This window comes from Pteropus alecto, unplaced genomic scaffold, assembly GCF_000325575.1.
Source record: "Pteropus alecto unplaced genomic scaffold, ASM32557v1 scaffold68, whole genome shotgun sequence".
In the NCBI taxonomy this organism is placed as follows: domain Eukaryota; kingdom Metazoa; phylum Chordata; class Mammalia; order Chiroptera; family Pteropodidae; genus Pteropus; species Pteropus alecto.
Genome location: NW_006441386.1, coordinates 6,518,165 through 6,543,881, shown reverse-complemented (window position 1 = coordinate 6,543,881; position 25,717 = coordinate 6,518,165). Strand labels below are relative to the sequence as shown.

Sequence of the window (25,717 nt, the reverse complement as noted above, 5' to 3'; positions counted from 1 at the left end):
TCCCTTGAGAGTCCTAGGAAAAAAAATGAGGCCTCTTTCTCATCTCTCCTCCAGGTGAGAAGATTCTGCCCAACTTTACTTTTGGTAAAAAACAATAGTCCTCTTTGTTCTTTTCCAAATATGAAATCATAGCATTGAATGTGCTCTTTCACTGGCACAGGGAAGATTCGGGTGTGCAGCTGCACTGTAGAAATCCGATGCTCTAAGCACAAACCCAAAGGGCATAGCCTGGAGAAGAGAGTCCCTGACACCCCCCCAACCACACACACACACACACACACACACACACACACACACACACTCACTCACTCCATGACTCTCTTGGCCACAACATGCTGGAAGTGCCCACTACTGACTCTCTAGATTGGGCCTTAATCTTCTGTATCCCCAATGAATATACCAAATGACCACCTAGAGAACACCTAGCTGAGTTTACAGCTCCACTTTCTCGGCTACCGAACTTCTGTCCCTCTATGCTTCATCCCTAGCATAATCCAGCCAAGGCCGACACTTTCGGGGAGGTGGAGACTTGGCGGCACTCAGGACAAGGAGGCACGGAAACTGCAAAACGAAAGGCTTTTATTGAAGAATATCAAGTGGCCTTTTTCAAGGCTGCAGGTCCCTTGCCCAAGGCCGGCTTTGGGGCCGCGGCCCGACGGGGAGGGCAAGTAGGTGGCCACTCTACTCCAAGTTTCAGAGGGGGAGGTTTTATTGTCTATGCGGGCTGGTTCCCGGCTGGGGTCCGCTGTTCCTCTCCTTGCCCACGAAGGGGTGGCAGCTGGGGAAGGGGGTGGCAGCTGGGGAAGGGGTTACCAGGCTGGCCCCTCCTAGTCCAGTGCGAGGGCTGCCTGACATCTGGGGCGGGCTGGTCTCCGATGCAAGGCGGCACGCAGGACTGGTGGGCACTTCAGCGCGTAGGGGTGGTGGGGTCTGCGTGCTGTTGCCGCTCAGACATAGTCCTTGCGGTCGTAGGCTGTGCTGGTGCCCGTGCCGGGCCCGGCAGAGCGCGGTGCGGAGTAAAGGATCTTGGCGGGCGCATATTTCTTCTCCCGAGGCGGGCACGAGCAGCAGAGCAGCGCACCCCCTAGCAGCTGCAGCGCCGCGGCCGCCCACCCCACGTACAGGCCGGCGCCTATCTCGCGCTTCTGGGCATCTGGCACCAGGGGGTTGTAGAAATCCTGGACGATGGTGTTGGCCGACCAGGACACCGGCACGAGGGTGAGCAGGGCGGCCAGCAGGAAGAGCACGCCCGCCACGATGGTGATCTTGGCCTTAGCAGTGTCGTCCTGCACGCAGTTGGTGCACTGGGCGCCCACGAGCGCCACGAGGAGCCCAAAGGCAGCCAGCAGGATGGCGACGATGATGAGGGCACGGGCCGCCTGCAGGTCCTGCGGCAGCGCCAGCAACGAATCGTATACCTTGCACTGCATCTGGCCAGTGCTCTGCACCACACAGTTCATCCACAGACCTTCCCAGGTGACCTGTGCCGTGATGATACTGCTGCCAATGAAGGCCGTCACACGCCACATGGGCAGCGCGCAGCACAGGATAGTGCCCAGCCAGCCCAGCACGGCCAGCGTTGTGCCAGCGATCTCCAGACCCATGGACATGGCTGCCGCGCCAAAGCCGGCTCTGCCGGGCAGCTCTGGGTGCGGGGAGGATGAGGGGCCGCGGCCGCTGGGCCTGGGCGGGAGCTGCGGCGAGCGGACGGATGGACGCCCGGACCGAAAGATGGACGCACCGTGCTTGCTAACGGCTCCGCTCTGTCAGCTCGCGCCGTGGCTGCGTCTGCACCTGCCTGCGGCTTTGTGGGCGGGCGGCGGGGACTGAGCTGGCCCTGGGTTGGGGCGGGTTGGCCTTAGATCAGTGCTCAGCGCTCCCGCAGGGGCGGGAGGGGCGGAGCCGCGTTCTCCCTGGCCTGGGGACAGTGACGTGGCCCCTCTTCCCACCTTTACCGAGCGCCCTGGAAGGAAGAAATCCGCCAGGCGTGGCGCACAGCGCAGTGGTGGGGTGGGGATGCTAAGAGAGGGCGGAGCCCGGGTCAAGTCACCTCCCCTCGCTACTTGTCCTCCACGGCTCTGAAACTAATTCCCCGGGGCCGGTGGGGGATGGGGTGCCAGTCGCAATCTGTTTGACAGTCCTCCCAACCTCTGCATTTCCGGCACTTTTGGCACTGTCGGCGCGGGGGAAGGGACACTACCAGCTGCCGGGTATCGGGGGGTAACAGGAAGGATCAGGGTGGGCGTGGCCGTGGTTGTTTTCTCTGCTGGGCGACTGCCCCAGGACCTGCGCACCTGCTCCTCCGTCCCTCGGCTTCTGAGGCAAAACTTGCCGCGCCGGATCCTGGCCTGATTCAGGCCCATGGGGTTGCCAGACTCGGAGGTCTGGCCTCAGCAGCCAGGACTGCCTGCAAAGGCACCAGGAAGATGCCCCTGACCCGGTGCTGAGCTCAAATTCTCCTCCAGGCCCTCTGCAGCTTCCTCAGTAATTATCCCTCGCAGTGACTCTGTGTCCTTTTAGCTGAGCTGCTTTCCCATCCCAGAAGTCTCCCTCCTCCTGATTGAGGACCTCCCTAACCCTAACCCTAACCCTAACCCTAACCCTAACCCTAACCCTAACCCTGTCTTCCCTCCCTCTGGGCCCCGAGTCAGTGATGGGATCCACCTTAATGAAATGGTGGTGAAAGAGATATGACCCAGGCAAAAGTCAGAGACGTCACCTGCTTCCACACCTGCGCTATCCCTTACCCTGCTTAGAGACCTTAAGGGTTGGCCTTGGAGGTTCTGCCTGGTCTGTCCCGAGCCCCCCTCCCCCATCTCCTCTCTTTGTCTCACTCTAGAGCTTGGATCTCCTGGCTATTCCTCCAGTATGTACGTGCTCCCACTTCATGTCCCCTATGTTTGCATAATGGGACATTTGCAGATATCCACGTGGCTCACTTCTACCTTTTAGGTTTTTGCTCTCAGCAAGGCCTTCTCTGACCACACTTTAAAATTACAACTATTCACCCTACAGTGCCCTGTCCTCTTTTCTTACTTTACATTCTCCTTAGCATTTAACACCACCTGCCATACTCTATATTTCTCTTACTTATTTTTAATTCTCTCTCTCTCTGCTCCAGTATGTCATCTCCACTGGGACAGCCAGAATATCTCCAAACGGACAAGGATTTCTGATGGTTTTTATTCAGTGTGGCATCTACAGTGCCTAGAACAGTGCTGAGTACTCAAGAGAAAGTTGTTTCACGACTTGAATGAAGGAAGGGCATCACTTTCTTGTGTTCTTGCAATCCCGCCTATCTGGGCCCCTCTCCCAGCATAAATGACTGTTAATGGGACAATACTTTGTTACTTGAATCAGAGGGCTTTGTAATCTAGTGGGAACCAAGGGTGCTTCCAAGCTAGATAAGAGACTTCATAGAGCAGGACCTGGGGGTTTTACTGGTTTTTGCCACGTCTCAGATCACGGGCATGTAGCCTGTGTCCTTTTCCAGAAGTGTCCAAGCCCTGGGGTGATAGAAGAGTAAGGTAAACAAGCCCAGAGGCCCATGGAAACCAGGGTCCTACTTCTTGCAGGGGCAAAGGTCTTGGGTGGGGCTTATTGGGGCTAGGCTGGGCAGGGCTGGGAGTGCCTGGCCAGAGGGCCCAGCTGGTGCTGGGTGGGGGCTGCTTGAAGGAAGTTTGTGGAGCCCAGGTCCATTTCAGTGGACTGCTGGCTGCTAGTTTCCTGGTTAGTGGCTTTGGGCTAGAAGGTAGACAGAACCTCCAGGCAGTGTGGTTGGGCTTAGTAAGGGACTGAGGTCAGGTCTTATTGGCCAGAGAGTGGGCCCCCTGCTAGTTGTGCCCGGGTGGGTTGCTGTGAGCTCTATCTCTTGCTAGCTGTGAGGCTGGGGAAAGTCACATCTCCTCTTTTAGTCTCAGTTTCCACTGTAAAATGAGGAAACTGATGTCTACATGACCCATCTCACAGGGTTGTGATAAGAATGTAGGTAATGTAAGTGTATTGTAAACCAGAAAACAACCAGGGCGGGTCATGAAAATGTGCAGAGAAACTGTGTGGAGAAAGTGTGAGGTTTAGTTAGACGGACCTGAATTTGAGCCTGTCTCTATTCTCACCAGTCATGTGACTTTGAGCAAGTCCTTTTCTACCCTGAGCCTCAGTTTTCTCACCTGTGCAGAAGGCTTTGTTTTGATTTGCTCAGGTCAGGGGAGTGGGCAGGAAGAGGTGCCTTGCTCCTGAGTCTGAGTGAGGTGGGCCTGCTGGGTAGGGCTGTGAGGAGATGAGAATAGAAAGCTTCATGACCAGGGGCCAAACTTCAGGGACTCTGCAAATAGAACTTTGGCTCTGGGCAAAACAGCTCCTATCAGCTTTTTGCTTGTATCTACCATGGTTCTTACAACCCTATAATAAAAAGACAAATAATCTAATTAGAAAACCGTGAGAGGATCTGAATAGATATTCAGAATAGGCAAAAGAGATATACAAATAGCCAAAAAGCACATGAAAAAGTGTTCTACACCATTAGTCATTAGAGAAATGCAAAGCAAAACCACGCAGAGATACCATTTCTCACCCATGAGGATAAGAATCGAAAAGAGAATATGGAGAAATTGGAATCCTCTTATGTGGTGGTAGGAATGTAAAACGTTGCAGCTGCTTTTGAAAACAGTCTGGTCTACGGCCATGCCACCCTGAACGTGCCCGATGTCGTCTGATCTCTGAAGCTAAGCAGGGTCGGGCCTGGTTAGTACTTGGAATATTATTTAGCCATAGAAAGGAATAAACTTCTGATACATATAACGACATTGATGAACCTCAAAAATATTATGGTTTTGGGCAGCCCTCGCTGCCACACCACCTCCCGAGAGAAGATTTCAATACTGAGGCCCAGAGAGAAGAGATATGACTGAGGTCACAGGACTAGTTAGCCTCTGAAACAATACTGACCCTTTTGACACGTAATCCAAGATCTTTTCAACTACTCCAGACTGCCTTCCATTATTCAGACCCTTTAAAAACAGCAATGTTTGAAATACCTTCAAAATGGCCTCCCACAACACAATCCTCAAAGGGGGAAGCAAAGTTCTGCATCTTAAACCTTCCTTAGTTTCTTAGGTTCTGTAGTTGTTTATTTTGGTTACTAAGCAACCACCTCTTTATAATTCCATGTCTACTCACAGAAACTGGGGGTTCAATCAGGGTATCTTCAACTACTTATTAAATTTATTCCTTTGTAAGTTGAGCTTTGAGAAATTGCACTAAATGGATTTCTTAGTCATACTTTGAAAAATAAACCTCCAAGTCTATGCAACTCCCTCCCCTCAAAAATATTATGGTTAGGGAGAGAGACCATTTGCAAAGGATGACACATTGTATGATTCCATTTATAAAAACTATACATAGTAGGAAAATCTCAGTTATTTGGGGAGATTTTGTAGATCCCTCAGGATTTTCTACATAGGCAATCATGTTATCTGCAGATAGGGATAGATTTATTACTTTCTTTTGGATCTGTATACCTTCTATTTCCTTTTTTTTTGCCTTATTGCACTGGCTAGAAATACTAGCACTCGTTGAATAAGAGTGATGAGAGCAGCCATCCTCTCTTTGTTCCTGATCTTAGAGCACATTTCACCATTGTGTATAACATTATCGGTTGAGTATAATGTCACAACTGAAATAATTATGCGATTTTTCTTCTTTAGCTTGTTCATGAGGTAGATTACTTTAGTTGGTTTTTGAATATTGAGCCAGTCTTGCCTGGAATAAACCCCACCTCGTCATGGTGTATAATTCTTATTTATATATTGTTGAATTCTATTTGCTAATATTTTGTTAAGAATTTCTGAGTTTATATTCATGAGAGATATTGGTCTAAAATTTTCTATTTTTATATTGTATTTGTCTGGTTTCAGTATTAGGGTAATGTTAAACCAAATAAATTGAGAAATGTTCCTTCCTCTTCTATTTTTTGGAAGAGATTGTATAAAAATGGTATTAATTCTTGTTTAAAATTTAGTAGATGTGATAGTTAATTTTATGCGTCAACTTAACTCAGCCCAGATAACAAGTAAATATTATTTCTGGGAATGTCTGTGAGGGTGTTTCTGGAAGAGATTAGTATTTGAATTGGTAGATTGAGTAAAAAAATTATTCACCAGTGGGCATCATCCAATTTATTGGGGACCTGAATGGAACTAAAAGAGGGGCAAATTGCCCCTCTCCCTTCTTGAGCTGACATCCATCTTTTCCTGCCCTGAGACATTCACGCTCCTGGTTCTCAGGCCTTTAGATTCAAACCGAACTATACCACCAGCTTTCCTGGTTCTCCAACTTGCAGATAACAGACTGTGGGACTTCCCTGCCTCCATAACCATGTGAGCCAATTCCTATAATAAACCAAACTGCCTTTATCTATGTCTATATCTATTTATATCTCTATCTCTATCTATCTATCTATCTATCTATCTATCTATCTATCTATATCCTATTAGTTCTGTTTCTCTGGATAACCCTATTTTTGAGTGCATAACTTTGTATAGCAATTTAAATTGTTCTGGATATTACATTATATGTATATAACTTATCACAGTCTATTGGTGTCATCTTTCACTAGTTCCAGTGAAGTATAGAAACCTTACCTCCCTTTATGTTTTTTACCCTCTCCCACTTATAATCTATCTTAAATATTTCCTCTCTGTATATTTAGAATCACATCAGACAGTAATTTTTTAAAATTATAATTTTTGCTTCAACTGTCAAACATAATTTAGAAAACTCTAGAGAAGGAAAACCTATTGTGTAATATATATTTATATATGTTTATCTATATATAAATATATCATTTATATATTTTAATTGGTTGAGTTTGGCTATTATTTAAGTATAAAAACAATGCCTATTTATCTGGGAAAATCAAAATGGAAAAGAACATTAGAAAAATTATAATCCTATCCACTTAAAAATACCATTTTTGACATCTGGTTGTAAAAGTCCCAAGACACTTTTCTAGTTATTTCTATTCAAAAGCGTGATCCCCTAGAATGTAAACTTGAATACCCTAGGGACCTTGTCCGACTGCTCTACCACTTTATTTTTAGTACTAGAATACTGTAGTGCCTAGCAGAGAGTAAGCACTCAGTAAGTACTTGTTGAATGAATAAATGAATGAGGTTCCATTGTACTACTGTCTTATAACATATTGTAATTAATTTTTTTAATTTAAAAAGTTTTACTTTTTTTGTGGCAAAATGCACATAACATAAAATTTACCGTCTTAACCATTTTTAAGTGTCTCGTTCAGTAGTATTAAACACGTTCAAATTGTTGTGCAACCATCACCACCATCCATCTCCAAAACCCTTTTCATCTTGCAAATCTGAAACTCTATACTCATTAACACTAATTCCTAACTCCCTCTCTCCTCCTTCTGTTTTTATGAATGTGACTATTCTAGATGGCTCATATAATGGGATCATACAGTATTTGTTTTTTTGTAACTGGCTTACTTCACTTAGCATAACGTCTTCAAGTTTCATCTATGTTGTAGCATATGTCAGAATTTCCTTCATTTTTATATGTATATATCACATTTTGTATATATGTATATATCACATTTTGCTTATCTATTCATCTGTTGATGGACACTTGGATTGCTTCCACAGTTCAGCTACTGTGCATAATGCTGCTATGAACATGGGTGTACAATATCTCTTTGAGTCCCTGCTTTCAATTAATTTTTGTATATGACATTAGGTAAGGGTCCAACTTCATTCTCTTGCATATGGATATCCAGGTTTCTCAACACCATTTGTTGAAAAGACTTCCTTTTCCTATTGAGTGTTCTTGGCTCCCTTGTTGAAAATCATTTTAACATATATGCGAGAATCTATTTCTAGGCTCGGTTTTGTTCCATTGGTCTATTTGTCTGTCTTATGCCAGTACCATAGTGTTTTGATTACTGTAAGTTTGTAGTAAGTTTTGAAATCAGGAAACGTGAATCCTCCAACTTTGTTCTTTTTCAAGATTGTATTGCCTATTTGTGTATAACCCATATTTTTGCTTACCATTTTTCTTTTTCTTTTCTTATGTTCTATGGATCGTTTTTCTATCATTTCCCTTCTGTTTAGAAAACTTCCTTTAGTTATTCTTTTGGAGTTGCTCTGCTTGTGACAAATTCGCTTAATTTTCCTTCATCTGCAAATGCCTTCATTGTTTTCTTCATTCCTGAAGGATATCTTCACTGAAAATGGGATTATAGGTTCTTTTCTTTCAGTACTTGAAAAATATTGTGCCACCACCTTCTGATCTCCATGGTTTCTGATAAGAAACTTGCTGTCCTTCTAATTGTTTACCCTTACAGGTAAGATGTTATTTTTTTTCTGGCTGTTTTTAAGATTTTTTTTCCCCTCAGTCTTTTGTTTTCTGAAGTTTAAGTATGATATTCCTTGGTGTTCAGTTCTTTGGGCTTATCATGTTTGAGATTTGCTTAGCTTCTTGAATCTGTAGGTTTATGTCTCTTGCCAGGTATAGGGAGTTTTCAGCCATTATTTCTTGAAGTAATTTTCTAGCTCTGCCCTCTTTTTCCTCTCCATCTGAGGCTCTAAAGACACAAATGTTAGATCTTGTGTTATGATCTGACACATGCCTAAGGCTCTGTTCATTTTTTTCCTATTTATTTTCTCTTTTTTTGTTCAGATTGGGTAATTTCTATTATTTTATCTTGAGCTCACTGATTCTTTCCTCTGTCCCTTCTCTTCCATTCTTGAGCCCATCCATTGAGTTTTAAAATTGCAATTATTGTACTTTTCAGTTCTAAACTTGCCATATGGCTCTGTATATCTTCTATTTCTTTGCAGACGTTTTCTATTTTTCATTTATTTTAAGTGAATTTATAATTACTCCTGTAATTGTTTTTATCATGGCTGGTTTTAAATGATCTTTGTCAGGGAATTCTAACAACTGTATCATCTCTGTGTTTGCATCTATTGATCGTCTTTTTTAATTCAGTTTGAGATCTTCCTGGTTCTTAGTGTGATGAATGATTTTTAGTTGAATCCGGGGCATTTTTGTATTATGTTTTGTATTACGTTCCAAGATCTTATTTAAACCCTCTGTTTTGTCTACGGCCATGCCACCCTGAACACACCCAATCTCTTCTGATCTCAGAAGCTAAGCAGGATGGGCCTGGTTAGTGCTTGGATGGGAAACCATTTAGGAAGACCAGGTGCTGTAGGCATAAATAATAATAATAATAATAATAATAATAATAATAATAATAATAAATGATAATAATAATAAATAAACCCTCTGTTTTGACATTGCAGGAGAAGGATGAGGAGGGTCTTCCTCATATTATCAGGTAGAAGTGGAAGTCCAGGTTCTCCATTTGGCCTTGATCAACACCTGGGGCAGAGGAAGAAGGTGGCTCCTTGTTACTGCTGAACTGGTGTGGGAGTGCCAACTGCCCAAATGGTTTCTGCTGATGGCGCAGTAGGGGTAGCTTTCTCTGACATCAAACCAGTGGGTAGTGGGTGTGGTGCCTTTTTTTACCTGGTAGGTATAAAGGCTAGACTCCCCATGTGGTCTCTACTGACACTGCAGGGGGTAGGGGTTGTGACACCACCTTGATGGGGATGTTGAGGTGCTTCGTTACAGATTCTTGAGGGTGGAAGTCTAGGCTCTCTACCTGGCCTTTGTGGTGTGGGTGGGGTAGAACTACAGTTTTTTCTCTGGTATTTGGCTAAAGTGGTGTTGTCTAAAAGCTTTCTCTCTTTCTAGACGGCCTCTTTCTTGGTTCTTTGACTAGAGAAAGCAGGGTTTTGTTGGATCTTTCTTTTGTCTGTGCCCATTGGTGTCTCTCAATTGCCTGCTTCTTCAGTTTTATGTCTGGGATATATGAGGGGAAAAAGAAGACCCAGGGCATTCACCTTGTGCCATGAGGAGTCTGAGGTCAGCCAGCAGGATGGTGACAACAATGAGGGTGCCACACATCCTTGGGTCCAGAGGTCCCTTGGCTGGCCAGCCTTCTCTCCACCTTTCAAATTCTCTTGTTTGTTTTATCTATAAAGCCCAGGACTTTTTGTTGTACCTGGCAGAAAAAATAGGAAAATATATGTCTACTCCATTTTCTTGGAGGTGAAAGTCCCCCACCTGCTCTCTTTCACTTGGCTCTGTATATGCATTTTTGTTCCCATTTGGTCCCTATAACCACTTGAGTTTGAAACCCCTGGCTTAACCTTTGTAGTTCAATGATTTGGTTCTGGTTCCCCTACTGGTAACCAATATGAGACATAGGAAAAAGAAAAGAAAGAAACCCAAAAGAACCTAAGTTGAGATTGGCTGGGGCTGGGGGTACTGCAGGAGGGAGGGGAATGTGAGACCTCCTGTGGAATCCTGTGTCCTCACCTCATTAAGCCATCTTTCCAGGGAATGGAAGGTAACAGACTCTGCTGACTTCTAAGTTTATTTAAACCCTGAGGACCTTATCATATCTTCATCCAAACAGCACAAAGTTAAACAAAGCAGCTTTTGAGGTCCAAGGAAAAAGAAGTTGATTTAAGATAAGGCTCTATCAGAGGTTACTCAGCCCTTGGTGCCTCCTCCTGCCTTATCGCTGACAGAGGCCACGTTCCTTTGTCAGGACAATCCCGTGGCACTATGTGCTTTGACTCCGAGCTCCAACTCAAAGGAGAGTCTTGCTGCTGGAGGAGCTCAGATAGTTTGGTGAACTGATAAACAGCCCTGTGGGTGCCTTCTTCCCCAGCCAGCCTAGTGTCTGCTTGATGGACTCATGACCACAGCAGCCACTATGGCAGGAAAGGAGGCCATGCAAATCTTTCATTCACCACAGCTGACCCAAGTGCCCACTTGGGTCAGCAAAATAGCACCAATCCTGAATCTGATATGGCAACTTTCTTCCTTAATGACCAGCCAGGCTACTGTGACCCCACCACTCCAGACTCCTCCTGTTGTGAGATCATAAGCAATTTGTCCATACCACGATTGATGCTTATTTGGGATTTGAATTTAACTTTACTTATGTATCATGCTTCTGCCAGTACCATTATGCATGAACTTACTAATGCTTCATATGCTGTTCTGGTGAATCTTGCAATTTTGCGTCTGATCTAGAAGCTGCCTTACAGAAAGAGTAGTATGGGGTAATGTCCTAGGAGTCCTGCTCTTATCATGATCCCCACCATTTAGAAACATCTGGCCTTGCAGGATGGTGAAATGGCCTTTTGAAGATAGCCCCGGCTCCACCTGGGAGAAAATAGTGAGGAGAGTAGGACTGTCATCTTGCAGATGCGCTTATACCTTGTGCTGTTCCTCCTGTAGGTGGAACACATGTGCATTCACAGACTTCCTCCTCCCTTAGTCTGCTAAAGAGAATTCAATATTTGTACTGGATTTCCCTCCAACCCCATCTCACTGATCAGAAGGTGGAAGAATTGCTTGCTAGGGGAAAGGCTATGCAGCTTACATAATAAGTGTTGACATGGGCAGAACAGAGCTCTTTAGACTTAGGGTGGAAGAGAGGTTTGGGGGTCAGTTTCTAGAAGATCTGCTTAGTGCCCGCCAGTTGCGGGGTGTGAAGTGAGACTAGAGGAGAGGAGAGGAGGTTCTCATCTGTGTTGCAGTAGACCACATATTTTGATATCTTTGACATCTTTCTAAAGACAAGGGAGGAGTGGGGATTCCTATGCACTTCTAGGTCATATTTACTGAATGTGACACCAAGCCTGGGCTGATGTCTCCAGGATCTCAGTGTTATTTGTGGATCCAGAAACTGATAAACGTTCGCAGAAGACAACCAACACCCTGGTCAGGACCACCAATGGCTGGGAGGCGCAGTCATCTGTGTGGGAAAAGAGCACTGGCCCAGCTGAGGGACTGCCAACAATGAACTGTACAGTGAAGGAAAGAAGGCACAAACTGGGACCAGCTGTAAAAACCAAGATGGCAGCCCACCATCTTGGTTGCTGCTAGATTGTAAAATATCCCTCTTCTGTTTGAACATATTTTAAAAATTATGAGATATTTCGAACACACAGGAAAGCACAAAGAATAATATAAGAAACACCCATGTGATTCTACCACTCATATTTAGCAAGTGTTATGTTACCAAAGGCCCTGTGTACTCCTTCCCTTTCCTACCACTCTCTTCCTCCAGGTAACACTATCCTAAAGTCGATGTGTCATCTTCCTGTTCATTTTTATGGTTTTGCTGCTTATGTATACATCCATTCACAATACATAGAATTACTTGTGCATTAAATATTTTTACATAGACAGTCTTATATCGTATATATCATTCTGCAATTTGCTTTTTTTATCGACCTTATATTGCCAAAATTTACTCATTTTTATACCAGAATCTCTAGATCATTCATTGTAACTACCGTGTAGTATTCCCTTAAGCAAGTAGGATGTAGTTCATATCCATTCTCTTGATGAGCATTTAGATTATTTCCAGTGGTTCTGCTATTAAAATGTGTCCTTGTGAATGCCTCTAGGTACATAGGCCTGAGAGTTTCTCTAAAAGTGGAATTGCTGGATCATAGGGTATACACATCTTCCACCTTACCAGATATTGCCAAATGACTCCAAAATTGTCCTACTGATTGACATCCCCCTCTAGCATGTTGGAGAGTTCCTGTTGCTACACATCTCTGCCAACACTTGGTAGCACCAGACTTTTTATTGTTTTTGTCATTCTGTGGGTGTCAAGTGGCATCTCATTATTGTTTTTATTTGCATTTCTCTGATTATTAATGATATTGAACATCTTTCCATCTGTTTATTATTTATTTCAACGTTCTCTTCATGAGCTATTTCTTGATGGTGTTTGCCTAGCTTTCTATTGGGACGTTTGTCCTTTTCTTATTGATTTATAGAATTCCTTTATATGTTCTCAATACCAATCATTTGTTGATTATATGAATTGCAAATATCTTCTGCCAGACTATGGCTTATCTTTTACCATTTTTATGATGTCTTTTGCTATACAGTTTCTTTTTTTGAAGCATAAAATACATTCAGTGAGGTCCTTAAAATGCACAAATCTCAGTATACATATGACATTATTATTGAATTGTACACTTGAAACCTATATAATTTTATTAACCAATATTGCCCCAATAAATTTAATAAAATAAAAAAAATGCACAAATCTTAAAGATACAGTATGATGAAATTTTTACATTTGTACCCTCCATGTGACCCAAATCTAGATTTAGAGCATTTTCATAACGCCAGAAGGTTTCCTGGTGTCCCTTCCCCATTTCTCTCACCAGAAGTGGCCACTATCTAATGCTTTTGATTGCTTTTGCTTGTTTTTGACATTTATGCAAATGGAATCACAGTGTGTATTTATCTGTATCTGGCTTCTTAAACTCAATATAATGTGTATGAGGTCCATTTATGTTGTGTGTGTCAGCAGTTTATTCTTTTTTCTTTGCTGCATAGTATTCCATTATGTGACTAAGTCATAATTCCTATTCATTCTTCTCTTGATGGACATTTGGATTGTTTCCAATTGTTTTGCTATTACAAATAAGATGTGATACACATCCTTGCGCTCCAGGTACACATGCCCGAGAGTTTCTCTAGAAGTGGGAATGCTGGGTCATAGGGTATACACAGTACCCACCTTACCAGGTATTGCCAAAGATTTTCTAAAATTATTGTACCAAGTGACTCTCTTTCCAGCATGTCAGAGAATTTCTGTTACTATACATCTCTGCCAACACTTGGTAGTGTCAGACTTTTTACTTTTGTTCTTTTGTGGATGTGAAATGGCAACTCATTGTTGTAATTTGCATTTCTCTGATCACTAGTGAAGCTGAACACCTTTCATATATTTATTGGTCATTCCGGTTTCTTCTTCTACAGGAGCCAATTCATAGCTTTTGTCTATCTTTCTATTAGGTCGTCTTCTTCATATAGATTTATAGAAATTCTTTATATAGTCCGATTACTAACCATTTGTTGGCTATATGAGTTGCATATAGTTTACTTTTAAACTTTTTAATTGTTTTTCTCAAGCCATTTTTGAACGTATCCAAATTTATCAATTATTTTCTCCTTTTCATATATCTTTTATATCTTATTTAAGAAATGTCTCCCTAGCCCCAAGAAATAGGGATAGTCTCCTCTATTTTCTTTGAAAAGTTTTATAGTTCTTTTCATCTAGATGTTTAGTTTTTTCTAGTATTTATATTAGACTTTATGTATATTTCATATATATGTAAATACACTATGCTGGGCCCCAAGCTGTACCTGTTTGTGCCTTTTCCGGAATTTGGTGATTAATTAACTCTTATTTTGTTCAATGAGAAACCTTAATATGCATTCTACCCGCCCCCCAATTCCCATACCTTTTTTTTTTTTGACTTAAGTTAAACATTGTCAGTTTTTGTTGCTTTCAATAAAAATAATCACATCTAGTACACTTGCTCTATTAAACACGAAGGCCATGATCTGATTGGAGAGACATGGCCTTGCCTTTGGGTAGACCTTTCTGAGGGGACAAAGGCACTTTGGGAAGCCTTAGTCTGGGGCAGAAAAGAGTGGAAGAATCACATATACCAAAAGCTGCCAAACAAATCAGCAGATGCCACATCCTGGGAGCTCTGGCCCTGTACACCAGTGCTGCATGACACTGACAGAAATGGCCAATGTGGTCGGGTGCTGTTAGTTCCAGGGATTGCTTCAAGAGGCAATTTTGCTGCCAGCTTTTATTAAATAGATATCTCTGCTGGGACATCAAGAGCACTTTAGGTTCTTGTGGTGATAAAGTGCCTGACCCTAGGTTAAAACCCAATCTGTGCTTTCCTTCCTCACAGTGAGGCCACTGGGGTATGCCCCACTCCAATTTGGCAACCCCTCTACCTCTGCTGCTTGGTCTTTTTTTTTAGCCTCTTAAACTGACCAACTCAGAAGCACAGCTGGTTCTGGAGCCAGCTGGGGCGGGGTGGGGTGGGTGGGCCCACACCTGAGTCTTACTGTGCCTGTGAACAGGTCTTTGTGTTCACTGGAATTCTCTTTGTGGTGGGCTTCTTGGGGGACTGTCCTCTGTGATCTGAACTGGGGAGACTGTGTGCAAGTGCCTGCAAGTGTCTGTGGGTGGTGGGTGTTTATTTCTGTGTGTGGAGGTGCTTGTGTTTGCATTTAGCATATGGATGTGTGTCTATGTGGGTTTGTGCTTGTGTGAGAGGGTGTGTGTTTCTCATAGAGGGTGTCCACAGTTTCAGGTGTGGTCTGTTCCTCCCTGTGGGTGATGGTGGGAGGTGTGAGGTGAGAGTGGCCAGGGCAGGGTGGAGCTGTTTTCTCTCTGACTGGCCTGGTTGGCTGCTTTTGGGTAATTCCCAGGCTCTGAGGTGTCACAGAGCCTGGAAGAGAGGAATGAATCATCCTCCCTCCCTATCAGCTTACAGAAACTTCTTCCCTGTCCCCAGGGCCAGGTTTCACCAGGAGTCATAAAGAAGCCCTGCCTAAGCTCCTTTCATTTTCAGCCAGGAGGCTGAAACTGAGCCTTGGGGGCTACCTCAAAGCTGTGCCAAGGGTGCTGCCTGAGACCACCCCCCCAGGGCTTTCCCTGGTTTAGACTGGTCTGAGTTCTGAGCCCTCTGCCCTGGTTGAGCACCTCCCTCTCTGAGAGTCTCTCCGCCCCCAGAGTCCCCCTTCACTGAGTTCCCTTCCACTCTCTGTGCCTTGTCTCTTCACTAACTCTCTTTTTCCAGGGTGGGAAGGAAATAGGAGGACGTGGGTGGGATCAGAAGGAGGGGCTTGGTGAGAGGGCTGGTTCTGAGAGCAGAAGGGTCTCAGGGCTGGGTCTGGGAGATAGCTTGTTTTCAGCCTAGCTGGCTCTCTATTCCATTATGAACGTGTAGGCCAGGGTTTCACCATCTTCCCAGGCCCAGGTGGATCTGGCTGTGACTGAGAGGGATACTGGAGTGGGGGGAAGAGTAGGAGGCTGCAACTCTGGAATTGCCACTATCCCAGGGGCTCCTGGACAGCTCCTGCCTCACCTCCCCTTCCTTCTCTCCACACACCCTCACCTGCCAGTCCTTCCCGCACCCCGCGTGGAGGGCCCAGGAGAAGTCCTGTGGCTCGTTCCCAGGCATTCAGCCCTCAGGTCCCAGCCCTTGGTCTAGAGCCTCTACTCCACCCCTCCCAACAGACCCAAGACTGGGTGCCAGGCCTTTCCTCCAGGCGAATTGGCCTGGGAGCACTTTCCTGCTCCTGGGCCACCCTATTGCACGTGGGCTACCTTGCACAGTCCTGCCTTGGATAGCCACCTCCTCGGCCTCTGCCTCAGGGCCTCAGCCACACTTGCTGAGCCCTTCGCAGGCCCCCAAGGGACCCCACCACAAGCCTGCCCAGCTGAACGCTTGCTGGGGAGGGTGGACCTCTACTATGCACATGACGCTGGTCAGCTTTTATTTTTCATCATGATGAAACATCTGTGAACCCCATCTATGGGTCACGATTTACACTGAACCTCCATCCCTTCACCGAAATCCAGGTGACGGGTACTTTTGGTTGCCCCATCGCATTTCTGTCAAAACTCTTCACTCCTCCACCCACCGCCACAGCGCAAGAGCGATTTTCAAAATTCCGGTGAGCGGGCGGATTACACCTCAAGGGCTGCAGTTCCCAGCAGCAAACACGAGGAGGCGATTCCGGCAAGAGTCGCCGTGGGCCAGGAGTCTGGAGGGGTAGATGGACACCCAGCATTTGTCGGCTGGCGTGCGGCGCCCCTGCCAGAGGCTCTGTCTCCTTGCTGTGCATCCTAGCTCATTATGGACAAGGGGTTATGGTTGGGGTGGGAGTGGGGGAACCCTGAATTTTCACTACCCTGATACGTCCCGGCATCCATCCTTCACCGCAACCCCACCCCGTCTCAGGCAGGTCTGACCTGCTTCTGATTGTCCACAGCAGCCCCTAAGCACAGGGCCGGGCGGGGTTCTGAGTTTATCCCTAGCTCCAGCGAGTTTGGGGCTCAGTAACATCTTGGAAACAAACTTGAGGAGACCTGAGGCTTATTATGATGGTTACACACACTGGCTTTGGTTTCGGGCAGTTTTAGATTCAAATCCTGCCTCCACAAGCTGTGCGACCCTGGGGAAATCACTTAAATGCTCCAAGCTTCAGTTTCTTCACTGGTAGAATGGGCTGATATTATCGATCACGGTGTCCTGAGGGTGAACAGAGGCTGTGTCGGGCCTGCCTGGCACCTGATAGACATTTGGGAAGTGCTAATTATTATTATTTTTAAAGCAGCTTTATTGAGATATAATTCACATGCCATGTGATTCACCCATTTAAAGTGTGTAATTCAATGGTCTTTAGTGCATTCACAGAGTTATGCAAACATCACCACATTAGAACATTTTTGTGTTTCCCTCCATCCCTAAGCCACGAATCTATTTTCTGTCTCTACGAATTTGCCTGTTCTAGACATTGCATGTAAACAGAATCATACAATATATGGCCTTTCATGTCTGGCTTTGTCTATTTAGCACAATGTTTTCAAGATTCATCCATATTGTAACCTGTATCCGTGCTTCATCTCTTTTCATTCTAGGGTATGGATATAGCACATTTTGTTGATCCATTCATCCACTGATTGCCGCTTGGGTTGCTTCCATGTTTTGGCTATTCTAATAGTGCTGCTATGAACATTCAGGTAGTTACTATTATTAGTGTTACTGGCCTTATCCTCCAAGATAACAAGGCCTGAGCTCCCTGGCCTGGCTAGAGCACAGAGAGGGGACAGAGCTTAGAGGGTTCTTTGGTACCAGACGCAACCTAAAGGGAGGCCTGGGGTGGCAGAGTTAGGTGGGACAGGGGAGCTACTTCTACACCAACAGGGAAGCTAAGGATACACGGTGCTGGGTCAGGAGCTGGGGAGAGACCAGGGCATCAGTGATCATGGGTTTGGGGACACAGGAGCCAGGAGAGCCCTTCTATGTGTGTTTGTGGGGAGGGGGTGACCAGTACTCATGTAATCCAGCTGGTTCTGGGGCCCCGGCGGGGACTGGCTGGCTTGCAGGGTGGTGGAATGGGCTAGACGAGGAAGCCAGGCCTGAGGAGCTCCCTCCCTGCCCCACTGACTGCTTGTGGGCAGCTGCTGTCCTCACACAGGCTCAGCTGTACCTCAGCGTCTCGCTCTGGCCTGCCAGGCCCTGACGATTCAGGCCTCACCCACCCTCCACCTCTCACCTTACCCACCCTCCCCTCTCTCTGCTCTTCCAGGCCTCCAGTCCCGCACCACCTCTCCCATGCCTCACCCGCTTTACTCATGTCATTTCTCCACCTAGAAGATGGGTTCCCCCTACCCACTCATCTGACTGATTGGTCCCTTTTTAATTTTTCTCTCAACTTTTTTTTTTTGAAAAAATTTAAAACCTACAGAAAAAAGTGACCAGAATAGTGCAATGAACATTTATATACCTTTCACCCACGTTCGCCAATGGTTAACATTTTGCCACATTTGTATACTTTCTCTCCCCTCCCTATACACTTTTTCCTGAACCATTTGAAAGTTACATGAATATACCATTACAATTGACTGTTGGGTACTTCAGCATGCATCTCTTAAGAACAGGACATTCCTCAAAAGAAGTTCTGGAACATGAGCAGGGCTGAGTACTGTGTCCTGCCCACTGGCAACCTCAAGGCCCCTTCACTGCGTAAGCATGAACCAGGAAGGCTCCATGGGGGAGGGGAGGGTTAGGCTCAGTTAGCTTTCTTTCTTTTTTCTTTCCTTCCTTTTAAAAATACACTTTATTTTTTAGAACAGTTTTAGATTTACAGAAAAATTGAGAAGATAGTACAGAGAGTTCTCATATTGATGTAGGAAAGAGGCATGAGAACTAAATGTTAAATCAAGTTGTTTTCAGAGCCTGCAATGTGCTGCCAGATTCCTACAGAACAAAGGAAGATTCCCGCTGGGGTTACTAACAAACCACTTACCTATACTATGAAGGGAAAACAGAGTCTTTAAGTCATACCCTACACAAAATAAACCCAACCATCCATTCTCATCGGACAGACCATAGGAAACCTACAGAACAAAGGCTAGGATTGCTAATACGCCTTTCACGCTGCATTTCTATGCCTTGCATGCTGCATACCCATACCATCAAAGGAAAAAAAGTAAATAAAGTCTTTAAACTTTATTTATAGAAACCAAGGGTGATATGTAAATTGAATTCCCCCAACACTTGAGGTTCTTCTCAGTCCTTCTCAGCTTTTCTCACCTCTCATTCTATCTCTGAGAGGAGACCATGCTCTGTCTATGGGGCGTTATTCTTTCTCTAATAGACGTTCTTTTTGACTCTAACTCTGGTGTGCGCTTGAATTCTTTCCTGAGCACAGTCAAGGACCTCTCAATGCAAGACTTGAATCCTCACTTGAGGGGATTCTTTCTGTCCTGCATCAACATAACCCTCACACCCAATTTTCCTATTGGTAACATATTAGTATGGCACATTTACTTCAATTAATGAGCCAATACTGATATATTATTAACTAAAGTCCATACTTTATATTAATTTTCAGGTTTTACCTAATGACCTTTTTCTGTTCCTGAGCCCCATTCAAAATACTATGGTACGTTTAGTCATTAAGTCTCCTTAGGCTCCTCTTGGTTGTGACAGTCCCTCAGACTTTCCTTGTCTTTAATGACCTTGATGATTTTGAAAAGTCTTGGTAGGATATACTGTAGGATGCCCCTCTATTGGAGTTTATCTGATGTTCTTCTTATGATTAGACTGGGTTTGTGAGTTTTGGGGAGGGAGAACACAGAGGTAAAGTGCCATTTTCTTCACACTATATCAAAGGTGCGTGCTGTCAACATGATTCACTTGTCAACCTTGATCACTTGGCTGAAATTGTCAGTTTTCTCCAATGTAAAGTTACTCTTCTTTCCTTCTCTCCATACTGTCCTCTTTGAAGGGAAGTCACTATGAGCCCACACTTAAGGAGGAGGGGTTATGGTACTCCTCCATGAGGGAGGAGTATCTACACGCATTTTTTGGAACTTTTCTGCATGGGAGATTTGCCTCTTCTCCACATATTTATTTATTCAATCATTTATTTATATCAATATCTGGTTTCTTTTCTTACTTTTGTTCAGTAATAATAATAATTCAGTAGCTTATCACTGATGTGTATTCTGACACACACAGCTGTTCACGGGAACAGAGAAGAAGAAATCGCAGTCCCTGACCTCGAGGAACTCCCAGCCCAGCTGGAGGCGGGGGAGGCCTGAGGCCTCTGCCATATACACACACAGTGTGGCAAGTACTCCGATGGGGGCTACCACACTCATTTGGGAGAGCCCAGAGGCATTCCCTGAACAGCTTTGGAGCTGGGGTCTGAAGAATGAGATGGGGTTTGCCATGTGGCAAAGTGATGAATGGGCACCTAAGGCAGAGGCCTCTGTGTGCAAAGGCCTCAGTGTGTGCAAAGGCTAGTGGGCCTGAGAGGGCACTGTGCTCAAAGCTTGGTGAGGCACAAGTGGCTGGTGGGCGTGGCGGTCAGGCAGGATATCAGCATGTTAGGATATGAAACAGGAGACGAAGGCTGGGCCAGACTATGGCAAACTTTAGTATCCACGCCTGGGGGGTCGGACTTCATCTTGTTCACTCAGGGAGCACCAGGAAGACTTCTGTGGGTGAGTGGGGAGGGCGAGCGTGTGCTGAAAGGTCGCTGTGGCCTCTGTGTGGAGAGTGAGGCTGGAGGCTGAGGAAACAATGGCTGGTGTGGGGGCAGTTATTGCCACATCAGTTTGTGTTTATTCTCTCCCCTTCCCCATTGCCAGCAACAATTGGCCAGGCTTTGGATAGGGGCGGAGTGGAAACAGAGGCAGGGCGGAGGCAGAAGCTCTCCCTGAGCCTGACCCAGAGGCCAAGTGTTTCTGGAGTGCGGACAGAGAGGTAGGATGGGGGAGAATTTCCTTCATTAGCAGACAATGACTTGGGGGCTGTGAGTCACTGTAGAGTGTGCCATGTGGGGAAAGCTCCCACTAATGGGCAGGCACTATTTACAGGAAGAAAAGGTAAGACCTTTTAGTTGATGGCTTTATGGCTTCTGGCCAATGAATTCTGATTGGCCACTAAGCCCTAGGCCCCGAAGGGGTCACGTAGATTGGAACCTGGAGCTTCTCATGGCAGCCAGGGCTTGGCAATTGCTGAACAAAGAGGACTTCTGATGTCCTGGGACCTGGAATATCCCTCATCAGAGAAGGAGCTTCAGGAAAGACTGAGGTTGAGAGTCCTGCTATCCTGCTGAGATGGCAAAGAATTGGAATGGAGTCGATTATAATGAAAATAACAAACTGGAGTTGATTATAATAAAAATAATAAAACATGGGTGCCCATCTTGTGGATGACTGGATAAAGAAGATGTAGTACATATATACAATGGAATACTACTCAGCAATAAAAAAGAATGAAATCTTGCCATTTGCAGCAACATGGACAGACCTAGAGGGTATTATATTAAGGGAAATAAATCAGACAGAGAAAGACAAATACCATATGATTTTGGTTATATGTGGAATTTAAAAACCAAAAGAAACAAACAAAAGAAATAGAAATAGACCTAGAGATACAGGGAGCAAATTGATGGTTGCCAGAGGGGAGATGGGTGGGGGTTGGGTAGAATAGATAAAGGGAAATAAGAGGTAAAACTTCCAGTTATGAAATAAATAAGTCACAGAGATGTAGTGTACAGTACAGGGACAATTTCGATAATATCATAATAACTATGTATGGTGACAGGTGGTTTATTAGACTTATCGTGGTGATCACATTGTAAGGTATACAAATGTCAAATTACTATGTTGTACACCTGAAACTAATATAATATTGTATGTCAACTATACTTTGATTAAAATAAAAGAAACACAGGACCCTTGTTTCACACTCAGGTGTATGGTAGGAGCTTTATAGGGCCTGTGGGTAGGGAGGCCTGGCCTGGGTGAACTGTGGGGGTGAACAGCTATGAAGTGATGCTGAGGGGTAGCCAGTGTCAGCTGGTCAGCCCCCTGGGCATCTGCAGCACCCCCAGCCCAGTTGGAGAGAAGCAGGGAGTGTGCGGAGGGAAGGAGGGAGGGAATGAGGGCACGATTGAGTGCTGGGGATGAGTACTCAGGCATACGTCAAAAGTTCGAACGTGTAGGTTAAGTCCTGTTATAAAGAGAACATTAAAAATAAAAAAGTTCAAACCTAACCACAAGCGTGGCTGCTCCTAGCTTGGCCCCACCTCCTGCTCCCAGCCAGTGGAGTGGGTGTGCCCTTCCTTGGGGTTAGCCTGATCTGGAGCTGGGTGCCAGCAGGGAAGGAGGGCTGCTGACCAGGCTGGGTCATTGGGTGCATCTGGCAGTAAGGCAAAGACCTGACTTCTGGGCCCTGAGAAGGCAAGGGGTCAGGGTCTGTGTGTGTCAGGAATGAGTGGGAAGCGTGGAGCAGGTGACTGTCTGGAGGAGGCCCAGAAGGCCAGGCCTGGGGGACTCTGCACTGGGAAGGAGGAGTAGTATAACCTCTGAGTCACTCGGGGCTGGGGCACTGATGATCCCTAGACTTCTGGGTTTTGTCCCTGGCCTGTCACCACTGACTCACTGGCTATCTAGTCGGCCTGCTGGTTTCTCTTGCCTTCTCGGTGTGTTATGGAAGCAGAGATGGCTTCCTTGTAAGCTGTCGTCATCAGGTGTATGCCCTGCCCAGGCTTCTTCACAGAAAAAGGTGCGAGGTTCCAGGATCCTCTGAGGCTATCTCCTGTAGGGTGGAGAGGAAGCAGTTTGGGAAACACCCCCCATCCCCTGGTTCTACCCACTAGAGACAAGGCCTGTTCTGGCTCTGGGGCCAGTGGCTGCTCTTGGGCTCTGGGATGGTCCTGGGTCATGATGTCCCCTCAATGAAGCCCCACCTCTTCTGTCCTGAGGCTCCGTCTTCCATCCAAAAGCAGGGTAGCCCTCCTGTCTCTTCCCCTCCAATCGACCTGCCACACTGGTCCAGGTACCCCGCCCCTCCCCAGGCCTGTCCTTGTTCAAAGCCTGTCCATGGCTCCCCTGTGCCCCCAAGCTTCTGGCCTGGGCACTCGAGACGTTTCCTGATGTGCCCAACTCGCTTTCCAGTTTGGCTCCATCATGTGCCCTGCTCCAGACTCTGCAAGTCCCGCCCCCACCCTGACCCCAAGACCCCTGTCTCTTCTCCTTGCCACTCCCCTTTTTGGAGAACTCTCTCTTCATAAACTTTTAAGCTTTTACGTACCCTTCAGGTCTCCTCCCCACATGCCACCTCCTCCAGGGAGCCTACTCCGGGCCTCAGGTGAAGCTGACCATTTCCTCTCCAGAGTTCACGCAGAGCTGACTTCTTGGGTGCCGGGAGCTGTCTGTTTAGATGGGGTGGGATGTGCTTGAAGACAAACACTGGCCAGATTCCCTGCTGAGATTCATGCTCAACTCTGGCCCAGTGTAAGTACTCAGTATATCTTTCATGAAAGGATAAATGAAGGAACAATTGAAGAGTAATAAATGAGAGGGTGGGTGTAGAGGATAAGCCCCAGAGTCAGACAAGGTTGGGTGTGAATCCTGGGCTTGTCTTTATTCTGGTGGCCCTGGAATGTCACATTAGCAATCAGAGCCTTAGTGTTTTCATCTGTAAAATGGGAATGATAATACCCTGCATTGTTTTGTAGTAAGATAAAATGAATTCTCTTAATATTAAGGCACTTGGCCAAGGGTCTGGCCCATAGCAGGTGCTCAAAAAATGTTTGCTAATCAACTGACTAAGAGAGATTGGAAGGAGGCTTACCTAACTGGGGAGGGGCGGGGGCTGGGCAGGATTGACTACTCCATCAGATTAGAGGGGTCTCAGGGATCCCCTGGCCTTCAGAGGCTCTCCTTCCACCGCTTCTGGAAAGTTGAAGACACAGCAGAGAAGAGGAGGGCTGCCCTGAAGTGAGGTAGGGGGAGCAGGAGGGAGGGGCGGAGTGGGTAGGAAGGAGATCTCATGTCTGGGGCTTGGGATGGACCTCTCTGAGAAGTAGGGAAGTAGCCTGGGAAAGACTGGACAGCCGAGTGGGATGGTGAGGAAGGCCAAGGTCACGCATGAATATGGGGCTTTCGAAACGATCAAACAAGCTGGAATCGGATGTGCTAATTTATTGGAAAGTAATTAAAAAACTCAGCCCCATCCTCTCGTTAAGCCTCCTCTCCTTCCCCCTATTCGATTCCATCCTTCTAAGCCCATTCACTGAGCCTCATCCCTTCACTCAGCCCCTCTCTCTGAACCCAGCTCCCATCCTTCCATCCTGTCCCCAGACTTGCCCTCTGTGCCTGGACTGTGGGACTCCAGCAGTGTGGCCTTGCTTCTCTTCCTTGGAGACTCCCCAGTCAAGCTCTCCCCCACTGCCACCTTCTCCCTCAGCCCACGCGGGGCCCAGCCTGGGGGCAGCACCTGCTCAGCCAGTCTGGCCAGCTGGGCAGCCAGGCCTTCTGTGCAATCAGGTCTGTCATTACCCTGTCCCCAGACAAATGAGAAAATGGCCATTGGTGCTAGCTGTCGGGCTGAGGCCTGGGAGCTACCAGCTCAGCCTGGGGCTGGGCCCCCACTTCTGAGCCCAAGGCTTGTGGTTTTCTAGGGCTTGTGTTGGGGCCGCTGGACCCCCTGTCAGGGTGACCAGAAGAATCTCAGGGGGCCGAGTGGGCCAGCTTCCGGGGCTTTTACTTCACGTCGTCACTGAGCCTCCCAGTGCCTGGGCAGTAGGTGTTGTCCTCCTCCTTACTCAGATGAGTAAAGTAATTGAGAGACTTTAATTCTATTGCCCAGTGTCACAGAACTGGTAGTGGCAGAGCTGAGGCTAGACCCGCTAAGCGCTGGGGTCGTTTCAGATGAGAGCTACAAAGGGGCTACCACATCTTTCCATAGATTCTGAAAGTCCCAGTCCAGGGCCCAGCCCTCCCAGCTGGTGCTGGGTCCGCCCTGGGGAAATCCCCATGGCTGCCAGAGCCATGTAGGAGGTAGCCAGTTCACGCCGGCCCAGGTCTGGGACCGTCCGCTTGTTTCCTGTTAGGATTCCAGGAGATCCTCCTTCTGGAACAACCCAGGGACATGGCTCTGAAGTGAAATGGTGACACAATCTTTATACTTACAGAAGATTATGATATCCCTTTGCAGATTAGTTTCTAAAATTTAAAAATTGTATAATGTAATGACATCGTCTCTGGTTAAAAATGAACAGGATCTTAACTTGTCTGTGGGCCGAGAAGTTAGTGAACTCCTGCAAAAATAGTTTTCAGCCAATATCCAGCTAGACTATTTTTTGAGCTGAGAGTGAGGCTGCTTCCTTTTTTTCTTCAGTTTTATAAGGATATTTATTATACTCTTAAATATATTTATAATATTTATTCTGATTTTGTAAGGATCAAAATATTATATTTAGTGGAGAAGAGTGACTTTAAGTTGGCACCAGCTCCCCTGGGTTTAGTCTTCTCATTCGCAGATGATGAGGAGTAAAGGTCCAGGGACCCACATCTGCTTGGCCCACTTGAGATTCTTCTGGCCGCCCTGGCAGGGCTCTGGCAGGCCAGGTACGGGCCCTGGGCTCAGAACACAGCAGAACAGCTCAGGATTAGATTTGAGACTTTATTTGCTCCTTTCCTAGGGATGTGCAGGGAGCTGGGTGGAGGGCACTTTGA

The 25,717-nt window shown here is 46.1% G+C and overlaps 1 protein-coding gene and 1 pseudogene across 1 annotated transcript; one reads left to right on the top strand and one right to left on the bottom strand.

Moving 5' to 3' along the window:
- Nucleotides 1-562: 562 nt before the first annotated feature.
- Nucleotides 563-1,957, bottom strand: CLDN3 (claudin 3). Its single transcript, XM_006918549.3, has one exon. The coding sequence runs from the start codon at nucleotides 1,608-1,610 to the stop codon at nucleotides 948-950; it is 663 nt and encodes a 220-aa protein (XP_006918611.1). The 5' UTR covers nucleotides 1,611-1,957; the 3' UTR covers nucleotides 563-947.
- A 7,163-nt stretch (nucleotides 1,958-9,120) lies between these two features.
- On the top strand, nucleotides 9,121-9,238 carry LOC112485347 (annotated as a pseudogene).
- The last annotated feature ends 16,479 nt before the right edge of the window (nucleotides 9,239-25,717 follow it).

Excerpts from the sequence above, each read along its gene's own strand:
- CLDN3 (XM_006918549.3), bottom strand. The coding sequence starts at position 1,610 with ATGTCCATGGGTCTGGAGATCGCTGGCACAACGCTGGCCGTGCTGGGC.